This window comes from Oncorhynchus nerka, unplaced genomic scaffold (assembly GCF_034236695.1).
Source record: "Oncorhynchus nerka isolate Pitt River unplaced genomic scaffold, Oner_Uvic_2.0 unplaced_scaffold_1589, whole genome shotgun sequence".
In the NCBI taxonomy this organism is placed as follows: Eukaryota; Metazoa; Chordata; class Actinopteri; order Salmoniformes; family Salmonidae; genus Oncorhynchus; species Oncorhynchus nerka.
Window position 1 is genome coordinate 77,101 of NW_027039731.1, and position 14,073 is coordinate 91,173.

The 14,073-nt window shown below is 42.7% G+C and overlaps 1 protein-coding gene across 1 annotated transcript in view; it reads left to right on the forward strand.

Annotated features, from left to right (window-relative positions):
* LOC115134278 (N-terminal EF-hand calcium-binding protein 2-like) overlaps positions 1-12,474 on the forward strand; it is a gene marked incomplete at both ends in the record, with an annotated part of 76,988 nt that extends 64,514 nt beyond the window's left edge. The window contains one exon of the mRNA XM_065015235.1: positions 12,418-12,474. Within this exon, the coding sequence (XP_064871307.1) occupies positions 12,418-12,474 (57 nt within the window). The remainder of the gene's footprint in view (positions 1-12,417) is intronic.
* Positions 12,475-14,073: the final 1,599 nt, after the last annotated feature.

Here is a 14,073-nt window from a genome sequence, read left to right on the forward strand (position 1 = left end):
ATATAAGCTTGTTTTCCCCCAATGTTTGTAAACATTGTACATTTGATAGCCTATAGCATATTTAAAACAATCATTTTGATATCATGGATGGTCCGTCCTTGCATCCATAGCTCTGTCTATCTATCTGAGCGTGGTTACGTTTCTCCAGGCCTCAGCATTTACCAAAACAGAAGCAGGCATCCATTTTGTTATTGTTTCATCTGTGGATTTGCCCTTTAAACAGCTGTATATTACCAAGATATCAAAGTGTCATCAACAAACAGGTGAACAAGAGACCAATAGCAAATGCAGCATATGACATTCATTTTTACATGGAAATAGCACTTTTCAGTAGCACTCAAAGCATGCCTTTCCATGAGCGCAGCATTTATTTTTCATCTCGAATCAATGAGCCCAATCAGTCCTCCAAGACAAAAAAATCATAAACAACACAGTTGTTCTGGCTAATAAGTCCTTAGATTTGGGGTTATGCTCAGGCAAAACAATATTATTGAAGATAAAGGGGTATAACATTTATTAGAAGGACTGGAATTCTCATAGACTTTGGTTTTTAATGTAAATATAAATGTAATTGTATTATTACAGTACCAGTCAAAAGTTTGGACACACCTACTCATTCCATTACATTGTAGAATAATAATGAAGACATCAAAACTATGAAATAACACATATGGAATCATTTGTAACCAAAAAAGTGTTAAACAAATCAAAATATATTTTATATTTGAGATTCTTCAAAGTAGCCACCCTTTGCCTTGATGACAGATTTGCACCCTCTTGGCATTCTCTCAACCAGCTTCATGGAATGCATTTCAATTAACAGTTGTCCCTTGTTAAAAGTTTTTTTGTGGAATTTTTTTACTTCTTAATGAGTTTGAGCCAATCAGTTGTGTTGTGACAAGGTAGCGGTGGTATATAGAAGATAGAAGAGCCCTATTCACCCAACTTATTGTGGGAAGCTTGAGGAAGGCTACCCGAAACGTTTGACCCAAGTGAAACAATTTAAAGGTAATGCTACCAAATAAAAAATCAAATCAAATCAAATGTATTTGTCACATACACATGATTAGCAGATGTTAATGCGAGTGTAGCGAAATGCTTGTGCTTCTAGTTTCGACAATGCAGTAATAACCAACGAGTAATCTAACCTAACAATTCCAAAACTACTACCTTAAACACACAAGTGTAAAGGGATAAAGAATATGTACATAAAGATATATGAATGAGTGATGGTACAGAACGGCATAGGCAAGATGCAGTAGATGGTATCGAGTACAGTATATACATATGAGATGAGTAATGTAGGGTATGTAAACAAAGTGCCATAGTTTAAAGTGACTAGTGATACATGTATTACATAAAGATGCAGTAGATGATATAGAGTACAGTATATACATATGAGATGAGTAATGTAGGGTATGTAAACATTATATTAAGTAGCATTGTTTAAAGTGGCTAGTGATATATTTTACATCAATTTCCATCCATTCCCATTATTAAAGTGGCTGGAGTTGAGTCGGTGTGTTGGCAGCAGCCACTCAATGTTAGTGGTGGCTGTTTAACAGTCTGATGGCCTTGTCCCATCGATGTGGATAGGGGGGTGCTCCCTCTGCTGTTTCCTGAAGTCCACAATCATCTCCTTAGTTTTGTTGACGTTGAGTGTCAGGTTATTTTCCTGACACCACACTCCGAGGGCCCTCACCTCCTCCCTGTAGGCCTTCTCGTCGTTGTTGGTAATCAAGCCTACCACTGTAGTGTTGTCGGCAAACTTGATGATTGAGTTGGAGGCGTGCATGGCCACACAGTCGTGGGTGAACAGGGAGTACAGGAGAGGGCTCAGAACGCACCCTTGTGGGGCACCAGTGTTGAGGATCAGCGGGGTGGAGATGTTGTTACCTACCCTCACCACCTGGGGGCGGCCCATCAGGAAGTCCAGTACCCAGTTGCACAGGGCGGGGTCGAGACCCAGGGTCTCGAGCTTGATGACGAGTTTGGAGGGTACTATGGTGTTAAATGCTGAGCTGCAGTCGATGAACAGCATTCTCACATAGGTATTCCTCTTGTCCAGATGGGTTAGGGCAATGTGCAGTGTGGTTGAGATTGCATCGTCTGTGGACCTATTTGGGCGGTAAGCAAATTGGAGTGGGTCTAGGGTGTCAGGTAGGGTGGAGGTGATATGATCCTTGACTAATCTCTCAAAGCACTTCATGATGACGGAAGTGACTGCTAAGGGGCGGTAGTCATTTAGCTCAGTTACCTTTCTTGGGAACAGAAACAATGGTGGCCCTCTTGAAGCATGTGGGAACAGCAGACTGGGATAAGGATTGATTGAATATGTCCGTAAACACACCAGCCAGCTGGTCTGCGCATGCTCTGAGGACGCGGCTGGGGATGCCGTCTGGGCCTGCAGCCTTGCGAGGGTTAACACGTTTAAATGTTTTCCTCACGTAGGCTGCAGTGAAGGAGAGTCTGCATGTTTTGGTTGCTGGCAAAAAAGTTATTTAGTCTGCCTGGGAGAAAGACATCCTGGTCCGTGACGGGGCTGGTTTTCTTTTTGTAATCCGTGATTGACTGTAGACCCTGCCACATACCTCTTGTGTCTGAGCCGTTGAATTGCGACTCTACTTTGTCTCTATACTGACGCTTAGCTTGTTTGATTGCCTTGCGGAGGGAATAGCTACACTGTTTGTATTCGGTCATGTTTCCGGTCACCTTGCCCTGGTTAAAAGCAGTGGTTCGCGCTTACAGTTTCACGCGAATGCTGCCATCAATCCACGGTTTCTGGTTTGGGAATGTTTTAATCGTTGCTATGGGAACGACATCTTCAAAGCACTTTCTAATGAACTCGCTCACCGAATCAGCGTATTCGTCAATGTTGTTGTTGGACGCAGTGCGGAACATGTCCCAGTCCACGTGATGGAAGCAGTCTTGGAGCGTGGAATCAGATTGGTCGGACCAGTGTTGAACAGACCTGAGCGCGGGAGCTTCTTGTTTTAGCTTCTGTCTGTAGGCAGGGAGCAACAAAATGGAGTCGTGGTCAGCTTTTCCGAAAGGAGGGCGGGGGAGGGCCTTATATGCGTCGCGGAAGTTAGAATAGCAATGATCCAAGGTTTTACCAGCCCTGGTTGCGCAATCGATATGCTGATACAATTTAGGGAGTCTTGTTTTCAGATTAGCCTTGTTAAAATCCCCAGCTACAATGAATGCAGCCTCAGGATATGTGGTTTCCAGTTTACATAGAGTCAAATAAAGTTTGTTCAGAGCCATCGATGTGTCTGCTTGGGGGGAATATATACGGCTGTGACTATAATCAAAGAAAATTCCCTTGGTAGGTAATGCGGTCGACATTTGATTGTGAGGAATTCTAAATCAGAAGGACTTGAGTTCCTGTATGTTGTTGTGACCACACCACGTATCGTTAATCATAAGGCCTACGCCCCCGCCCCTCTTCTTACCAGAAAGATGTTTGTTTCTGTCCGCGCGATGAGTGAAGAAACCAGCTGGCTGCACCGATTCCGTTAGCGTCTCTCGAGTGAGCCATGTTTCCGTGAAGCAAAGAACGTTACAGTCTCTGATGTCTCTCTGGAATGCTACCCTTGCTCAGATTTCATCAACCTTGTTGTCAAGAGACTGGACATTGGCGACAAGTATGCTAGGGAGTGGTGCGTGATGTGCCCGTCTCCGGAGCCTGACCAGAAGACCGCTTCGTTTCCCTCTTTTACGACGTCTTTGTTTTGGGTCGCAGGCTGGGATCCATTCCATTGTCCTGGGTGAAAGGCAGAACACAGGATCCGCTTCGGGAAAGTCATATTCCTGGTCGTACTGATGGTGAGTTGACGTTGCTCTTATATTCAGTAGTTCTTCCCGACTGTATGTAATGAAACCTAAGATTACCAGGGGTACCAATGTAAGAAATAACACGTAAAAAAACTGCATAGTTTCCTAGGAAAGCGAAGCGAGGCAGCCATCTCTGTCGGCGTATACATACACTATTTGAGTGTATGTAAACTTCTGACCCACTGGGAATTTGATGAAAGAAATAAAAGCTGAAATAAATCATTCTCTCTACTATTATTCTGGCATTTCACATTCTTACAATAAAGTGGTGATCCTAACTGACCTAAAACAGGGAATTTTTACTCAGATTAAATCTCAGGAATTGTGAAAAACTGAGTTTAAATGTATTTGGCTAAAGTGTATGTAAACATCCGACTTTTACTGTAAATATTAGGACGAGCAATGTCGGAGTGTCATTGACTAAAATACAGTAGGAATAGAATACAGTACATACCAATGAAATTAGTAAAGCAGTTTGTAAACATTATTAAAGTGACTAGTGTTCCATTATTAAAGTGACCAGTGATTTCATGTCTATGTATATAGGGCAGCAGCCCTAGGGTGATAGACAGCTAGTGATGGCTATTTAACAGTCTGATGGCCTTGAGATAAAATCTGTTTTTCAGTCTCTCAGTCCCAGCTTTGATGCACCTGTACTGACCTCGCCTTCTGGATGATAGCGGAGTGAACAGGCCGTGCTCCGGGAGGTTGATGATCTTTTTGGCCTTCCTGTGACATCGGGGGCCGTAGGTGTCCTGGAGGGCAGGCAGTGTGCCCCCGGTGATGCTTTGGACAGAAAATACCACCCTCTGGAGAGCCCTGCAGTTGCGGGTGGGGCAGTTGCCATACCAGGCCGACAGGATGTGCTCAACTGTGCATCTGTAAAAGTTTGTGAGGGTCTTAGTGGCCAAGCCAAGTTTCTTCAGCCTCCTGAGGTTGTTACGCCTTCTTCACCACACTGTCTTTGTATGTGGACAATTTCAGATCGTCAGTGATGTGTACGCCGAGGAACTTGAAGCTTTTCACCTTCTCAACTGTGGTCCCGTCAATGTGGATGGGAGTGTGCTCCCTATGCTGTCTCCTGAAGTCCACGATCAGCTCCTTTGTTTTGTTGAAATTGATGGAGAGGTTATTTTCCTGGCACCACTCTACCAGGGCCTTCACCTCATCCTTGTAAGCTGTCTCTTCATTGTTGGTAATCAGGCCTACTACTGTTGTGTCATCTGCAAACTTGATGATTGAGTTGGATGCGTGCGTGCCAGTCATGGGTGAACAGGGAGTACAACAGGGGTGTTGTTTCCTACCTTCACCACCTGGGGGTTGCCCGTCAGGAAGTCCAGGACCCAGTTGACTCAGGGCCCGAGCTTGAATGCTGTTGAAGGCTGAGCTATAGTCAATGAACAGCATTCTTATATAAGTATTCCTCCTGTCCAGATGGGATAGGGCAGTGTGCAGTGCAATGGCGATTGCATCGTCTGTGGATATATTGGGGCGGTAAGCAAATTGAAGTGGGTCTAGGGTGTCAGGTAAGGTAGAGGTGATATGATCCTTAAATAGCCTCTCAAAGCACTTCATGATGGTAGAAGTGAGTGCTACGGGGCGATAGTCGTTTCGTTCAGTTACCTTTGCTTTCTTGGGTACAGGAACAATGGTGGACATATTGAAGCAAGTGGGGACAGTGGACTGGGATAGATAAAGATTGAATATGTCCGTAAACACCCCAGCCAGCTGGTCTGCGCATGCTCTGTGAACGCAACAAGGGATTCCATCTTGGCCTGCAGCCTTGCGAGGGTTTAACACGCTTAAATGTCTTACTCACATGGGCTACGGAGAACGAGAGCCCACAGTCCTTGGGAGCGAGGCGCGTTGATGGCACTGCGGTATCCTCAAAGCGAGACGTTTGTGTCCGCGACATGGCTGGTTTTCCCTTTGTAATCCGTGATTGTCTGTAGACCCTGTCACATACATCTCGTGTCTGAGTCGTTGAATTGTGACTCCACTTTGTCTCTGTACTGACATTTTGCCTGTTTGATTGCCTTACGGAGGAAATATCTACACTGTTTGTATTCAACCATATTCCCAGTCACCTTGCCATGGTTAAATGCAGTGGTTTGTGCTTTCAGTTTAACGCGAATGCAGCCATCTATCCACGGGTTTCTGGTTTGGGTAGGTTTTAATAGTCACAGTTGAAACAACATCCCCTATACACTTCCTGATGAACTCAGTCACCTTGTCCATGTATACATCAATGTTATTCTCCGAGGCTACCCAGAACATATCTCAGTCTGCGTGATCAAAACAATCTTGAAGCATGGATTCCGATTAGTCAGACCGGCATTAAATAGACCTTACCATGGGTACTTCCTTTTTGAGTTTCTGCCTATAGGAATGGAGGAGAAAAATGGAGTCGTGATCTGATTTTCCAAAGGGAGGGCGGGGGAGGGCCTTGTAGGCATCCCGGAAGAGAGAATAGCACTGGTCGAGTTTTTTCCCAGCGTTAGTACTACAGTCAATGTGTTAACAGAACTTCAGTAGTGTTTTCCTCAAATTTGCTTTGTTAAAATCCTCAGCTACAATAAATGTGGCCTTAGGATATGTGGTTTGCATAAACTGCAGTGTAGTTCCTTGAGGGCCGTCATGGTATCGGCTTGAGGGGGAATATACACAGCTGTGACTATAACCAATGAGAATTCTCTTTGGAAGTATTACAGTATTTGATTGTAAGGTATTCTAGGTCGGGTGAACAAAAGGACTTGAGTGTCTGACCGTTATCAGAATCACACCATGAGTTGTTAATCATGAAACATACACCACCGCCCTTCTTTTTCCCTGAGAGTTTTTTATTCTTGCCTGCACGATGTACTGAGAACCCAGCTGGCTATCTGGACAGGTGACAGTATATCTGGAGAGAGCCATGATCCCGTGAAACAGAGTATGTTAGTCCCTGATGTCTGTCTGGATGTGGACCCTCGTCCTGAGCTTGTCTACTTTATTGTCCAGAAACTGAACATTTGCGAGTAATATACTCGGAAGCGGTGGATGGTGTGCACGCCTCCTGAGTCAGATTAAAAGTCCACTCCGAATACCTCTTCTCCACCGGCGGCGTCTTGGAGCAGACTCTGGGACAAGTTCAATTGTTCTGGCGGGTGCGAACAAAGAATCCAATTTGGGAAAAACGTATTCATGGTCGTAATGCTGGTGAGTTACCACCGCTCTGATATCCAAAAGTTGTTTCCGGCTGTATGTAATAACACAAAAAGCATTCTGGGCTAATAATGTAAGAAATAACACACACAAAAAATGAAATACTACATAGTTGCTTAGGAGCTAGAAACAGAGCTGCCATGTCTGTTGGCGCCATCTATTACCCACCAGCACTGACATTGAACAGCCCAGGCCTATATGAATTCTAGCTACTTCTGAAGCACATGTTGTGCCCTCAAAACTCATTTGTAACTCTGTAAATACATTTGTTTATTATAAAAAATCTTCATAAAAATACTTAGCATTGAAATTACAAAGACATTTGTGGAATATTAGGTTTCTACATTATGTAAAAGCACAAATGTTACATAAAAATTGTACACTGCCTTTTTAAGAGTGTCATGTTTGTGACTACAACATGCAAGTGATCAGTCATTCATTTGTTCATTACTATGACCATTGATCTCCTGAAGAAGCTATCCCTTTTCCATTCTTACTGTGCCCCCAAATGTTCGTATATACTACTGGTAAAGTTATCAGGTTGCTAGCTAGCTAATGAGGTAATTAACTTGACCGAAGAAGATATAAAAAAATGTTTGTTTTAAAAAAAAGTCATGGACCATAAAGTCCAAATTGTCTACATTGTAAAAAATTCACGAAAATTCTTAATTTAAGGTTAGATTTAGGCTTAATGTTTGCAATGTGGTTAAGTGACAACCTTTTAGAACGGCCCTCGACATGGTTTATGAATGTAAAATGCCCCCCCCCCCCTCCAATCCGCAATAGGATGATGGTGGGAAGGGAAGGGATGAGAGAAGAGAGCGAGGGTGAGCGAAAGAAAGCAATTATAGAGCCCTGACATCCAAACTATTGCAATATGTCTTGCTATTTCTTTCACTCATCCCTCCCTCTCTCCCTTGCACTCTTCTTCTCCCTCATGCCCTCTCCCCTTCTCCACGCTGTCTTCCCTCACTCATTCCCTCAGGCTTTATCTGTCTCTCTCTCTCTCTCTCTCTCTCTCTCTCTCTCTCTCTCTCTCTCATTCTCTCTCCTCTCTCACTCGCTCCGCTCTTTGTCTCTCTCCGTTGCCCATGTCTAGTATGCAGTGAGCATGGCAGACTAATGGAGTCTCTAGTTAATTATTCTGTTGTATCTGGCAGGCAGGCAAGTTCTTATTGCAGCAGCTAAGAATAGCTGAACAGTTTTATTCCATGCTCGATGAAGCGCCCCTGAGAGAACAAGGAAGGCACTGTCAGATCCCAGTGAAGATTCCTAAAGGGAGGATTTTTAGGTCTTCCTAGGCAGACCTTCTGTGTCACAGGGCAAGGAACGAACCTGGAACAGTCAACTGTACCGCACGTCTGGCGGGATGGATTTTGTGGAATCAGACAAACGTTCCCTCACAGAAAATATGTATTCGCAGCGGGCTGCGCTGTTTGCAACAAGTGCTTATTATCCATGTTATGGGAGAGGGGCTGTACAAATTTATGGATGTGGAAAAAATGTATCACAAAATGGTTTCGGACAGGGCCCTCGGAGTGTGGTGTCAGGAAAATAACCTCACACTCAACGTCAACAAAACTAAGGAGATGATTGTGGACTTCAGGAAACAGCAGAGGGAACACCCCCCTATCCACATCGATGGAACAGTAGTGGAGAGGGTAGCAAGTTTTAAGTTCCTCGGCATACACATCACAGACAAACTGAATTGGTCCACTCACACTGACAGCGTCGTGAAGAAGGCGCAGCAGCGCCTCTTCAACCTCAGGAGGCTGAAGAAATTCGGCTTGTCACCAAAAGCACTCACAAACTTCTACAGATGCACAATCGAGAGCATCCTGGCGGGCTGTATCACCGCCTGGTACGGCAACTGCTCCGCCCTCAACCGTAAGGCTCTCCAGAGGGTAGTGAGGTCTGCACAACGCATCACCGGGGCAAACTACCTGCCCTCCAGGACACCTACACCACCCGATGTTACAGGAAGGCCATAAAGATCATCAAGGACATCAACCACCCGAACCACTGCCTGTTCACCCCGCTATCATCCAGAAGGCGAGGTCAGTACAGGTGCATCAAAGCTGGGACCGAGAGACTGAAAAAAACAGCTTCTATCTCAAGGCCATCAGACTGTTAAACAGCCACCACTAACATTGAGTGGCTGCTGCCAACACACTGTCATTGACACTGACCCAACTCCAGCCACTTTAATAATGGGAATTGATGGGAAATGATGTAAATATATCACTAGCCACTTTAAACAATGCTACCTTATATAATGTTACTTACCCTACATTATTCTTCTCATATGCATACGTATATACTGTACATCATCGACTGCATGTAATACATGTATCACTAGCCACTTTAACTATGACTTTGTTTACTTTGTCTACATACTCATCTCATATGTATATACTGAACTCGATACCATCTACTGTATGCTGCTCTGTATTTCATATATCCTTATGTACATATTCTTTATCCCCTTACACTGTGTATAAGACAGTAGTTTTGGAATTGTTAGTTAGATTACTTGTTGGTTATCACTGCATTGTCGGAACTAGAAGCACAAGCATTTCGCTACACTCGCATTAACATCTGCTAACCATGTGTATGTGACAAATAAAATTTGATTTGATTTGATTTGATTTGACAGCGTGAGAATCTTGTACACTGGAAGCCGTTATGACTAACATGCATTGCACAAATTGAGTTGTCTTCTGCCTCACGAGATCAAAGTAGTAGTTCCCTCAGCTATGTCCATGCTATCTCTGTCTGTGATTCTAGTCCTGAATGTACTTTTCTGGATTTCTCCTTCAAACCAGGCATATGCTTTACATTTGTTAGTCCCATACAATGTGACTTATTTGCACACACTGAACGCCCTGATTGCTATAGTTATGTCTGATCTAGTCATTGTATATTTTCAGCAGGATGATTTTATTAACCAGAGGTGACCTCAAGCCCATCCCAGATGTGTGAAGGATCCTTGTCATCAGAGCTCTTGTTGTCTGTAGAATGCTGTGGAATGCTGTAGAGTGCTCGCCTGCTGGTGCAAGAAGCATCATTTCCTTTCCCCGTTGTGTCATTATAAATGCCTCAATCACCGTGGCAACTGGAGCACCAGCATACTTTCTTTATCCAGCAGCCCTCATATTGCTACAGATGAAGGATCTTAATTTGATCACTATTTTGATGCTGAGAGTTTTCCTGCACGGCAGGAAAATACAAACTTGTAGTATATTTTCAATAACCAAAAATATTGTATTTTCACCTTTTTGAAGCTGGTGTATAAAACCAGAAGTAAAAGATACAAAAAAGAAACTTAAGAACGAGAAGCATAGAAATAGAGCACATAGAACAGATCGGCCGCTTCTTAAACTTGCTTTCATCGAGAATGACAGGTCTATAACTCACATGTCTATGTGAATTTGGTCGGGTCATTACATATTGCAGCCTTAATTATAATCCTCATCATAATTCACACTTCCTGTTGCTGCAGGATTATTTTTCTACTGTAATATAGCAGACTGGCTCAAATTAAGATCCTTCATCTGTACAGTATTTGGTGCTGTATGAAAGATAATCCAGGGTCTCAACCCACATTCAGACACATCTGCGTTGTCTGTTCATCATTATGCACCAATGTACACTCAGTAAGACATTTGTCGGAAGGAAACTGCTGTACAATACAGTGTTTCACTCCACTCCCATCGGATAGATGAGAAACACCACAGAATGTGAATTTTACATGAGTTTTCAATAGTTGCTGTCCATAACTTACTCGGTGATTGAGGCATTTATAATGACACAACGGGGAAAGGAAATGATGCTTCCTGCACCAGCAGGTGAGCACTCTACAGCATTCTACAGACAACAAGAGCTCTGATTGACAAGGATCCTTCACACATCTGGGCTGGGCTTGAGGTCACCTCTGGTTAAAATCATCCTGCAGATGATATACAATGACTAGATCAGACATAACTATAGAAATCAGGGCATTCAGTGTGTGCAACTGAACCCAAAAACAATATTTTGGTTTTTGTTTCATTAGTCTGTTGTTGATATAGTCCCAAAATGTTTTGTATGTCATCAAGTTTTCAAGATATATAACTTTCTAAATACAGAAATACAGCCGGTAGGATGCTGTCTTTCCGTATTTTGAAAGTTATACATTTTGAAAACTTGATTGCTGACATTCAAAACATTTTGGCACTATGTTATCAATGGACTAATGAAACAAATACCAAAATATCGTTTTGGGGTGTTATTTTCCTTTAATATGTGATTGTAAATATAGCTCTGTAATACAGTGATGGGTTTTTCTGGGCTTGATATTTTCCTGCAGTCAGAGATGCGCATCCCTGATTAAAATCTCTGTGATTCTATATTAAATGTTATCTAAGGCCGTTCCACATTATACTATGTGATAGCTACCCTCTCTGCAGTGTAACATTTTCCTCTACAGATCTGTGAGTATATTAGCTAGCTAAGCGATATAGCGTCTCACAGTATTCAAGAGAGATTTCTGCTTGAAAGCAAGCAATAGAAAGCAAGCATTTCCTTCATTACATAAAATATCTGTTCTATAAACAAATAGGGGGATAGTTTGACAGTTTGAAGTGAACTGCATTGTTAACTGTAATAAATGGGTAATAAAGCAGCAATAAAAGTATAATTCATGACCACCTTAGTTACTGCAGGTTTTATTAACTTCTCAACTAGTAGCTAACCACTGGAACTACACACTACTTTTTTTGAAAAAATAAAATATAGATGAAGTGATTAAGAATTTCCTTTATTTTTCGGCATTAGACCTGCCTAATTCTCGCTTGAAACACTTTTTGTGTGCCTAATTGTAACTTTTTGTGTTTTATAGGCTAAATTACACATTCTGTTAACATCTGACTCCAGAGTAATTTGTTCTTGCAATTTGTAGTCAATTACATTTTAGATATAGATATGATAATTTTTCACTAAGTAGTTTGGATGTAGTTAACTACTTTTTCAAAGTAAACTTAGTTAAGTAAACTGTATTATTATTAAGGGTAGCTGTAGTGTAGCTTAACTTATTTCAGTGTGAAGTCATTGGTAGCTTGGTAAACTATGTTTTCAGAGTAACTTCCCCAACACTGATATTCATTCAGCTTAGTGATCAATTGTCATCAGAACAGTATCAAGGCAAGTCTTGAGTCGGATTAAAAGAAACATGCATCGTGTCTGTACAGTTGCAAATAAGAAATGTGAGTTGGAAAAAAAACCTGCCCACCTGGGTGTGTGCAGTGCAGAGTAGGGTGCCTCTGTTGCACTGTTCCAGTGCAGTTTAGGCTTAACACTAATCCACTTGTGGTTCTTGTGTTTTGGTTCTTGTTGCAGACAGTTTGGTTTGACCTGCATCAGAGGCTAACAGACACTGATGGCACAGCCAGCGCAGTAAGTAGCATATTTATGCCTGAGAGCCTGGTAGGGGGGCACGGTTTGGCTGTGGCACTGTGGGGGGTTTGCTGCTCCACCCCTAACTATCCCTCACGAACCCGAAGCTGGGAGCTCCATTCTGAAGCTCCCAGCTTGCACAGAGAATCATTGGCATCTCATATCCACCTCCTTTCAAGCAGAAAGCAGCCAAGAAGATGACTTATCTCCCTGCATGAAAAGCATGAGTGCATGTTATCTATCTTTTCTTATCAAAGTGGTCAGACTCAGTGCTTGAGTTCAAATTATGTATTTTAAGTGCCTCCCATGGGTGGTTATTTGACCCTTAAACCTCAGGGCAAGCATATATTCTGTTCATATTGTTGTGGCCTCATGCTTCCATATTTATTTTTATTTTTGTACCTTTATTTAACTAGGCAAGTCATTTAAGAACAAATTCTTATTTTCAATGACGGCCTAGGAACAGTGGGTTAACTGCCTGTTCAGGGGCAGAACGACAGATTTGTACCTTGTCAGCTCGGGGATTTGAACTTGCAACCTTTCGGTTACTAGTCCAAATCTCTAACCACTAGGCTACCCTGCCGCCCCATATTAACAATTGTTGAACAGTTTCCTACAGTATAGTTAAGTTATTTATCTTTCAATCTGAAACATGCTTTAACCAAAAAAGAAAATACTCTAATGTCGCTATACAGTTTGTGTAGTCTGCAACAAGCATACTCTCCAAATGCCCAAGTGGTATTATATGTTCTTATGACCCTTTCATTATTATTTTTTACTGATTAGGCAAAAGTTTCTCCATCTGGTTCTTGAAATATATATCCCTCCGTCAGCATGCCTGTATGAGATGTGGATGCAGTGGCCTGTAGAACTGTCAGTATGAGTAAGATGGAGAGATGGCAGTTCACACAGGGACAATCAGAGGTCTGATGGATCTGAGGAATAATACAGGGACTGGTGTCTTTATCTGAGCATCAGTGCAGTTCCCTTGCTCACTCCTAGGGTCCTACTGCAGCAGTCCACTGGCAGCACCTGCTCTGAATCTGAACCAAGCCGCCCGGATCCTGCCTCTGATTGACTTCTGCCTTATTGATGCTTGAGGGATCCAAGCAAATTGAATCATTCCTTTTCTCCCATTAATCATTGTCAGCGTCTAGAGCTATCATTTGCTCTCACAAATAGGATTAGAGCAAGCTTCACCTGTCAGCTGGGCCAGTCTGATTGGTGTGGGGCTGCATGTGCGTTTGTGTGCCCAAAGCTCAATAGGGGCACATTAGTAGGCCCGACGGGTATTCTTAAAGTGGGAATGAAGATTGAACCTTTTGACCCACCATACTCTCAGCAGGGTTTTCTTAGTGCTGTGCGCACTACTGCAAGTGATTCACTCAGCGTACAATCAAGAATAGAAAGATTGAATCGAAAGTCATGTTTTCTACAACAGCATGCACAGTAGAGGTGCCAGAGTTCACCATCCACATTTGAAATGCCTTGAAACAGCTTACTCTGGCACCTCCTTGCTTGTAATTGCTCTTATAAAGCATTTTGTATGGCATTTTGATATAATGCGGTACCATTGCTGTATGTGTATTATGCAGTGTT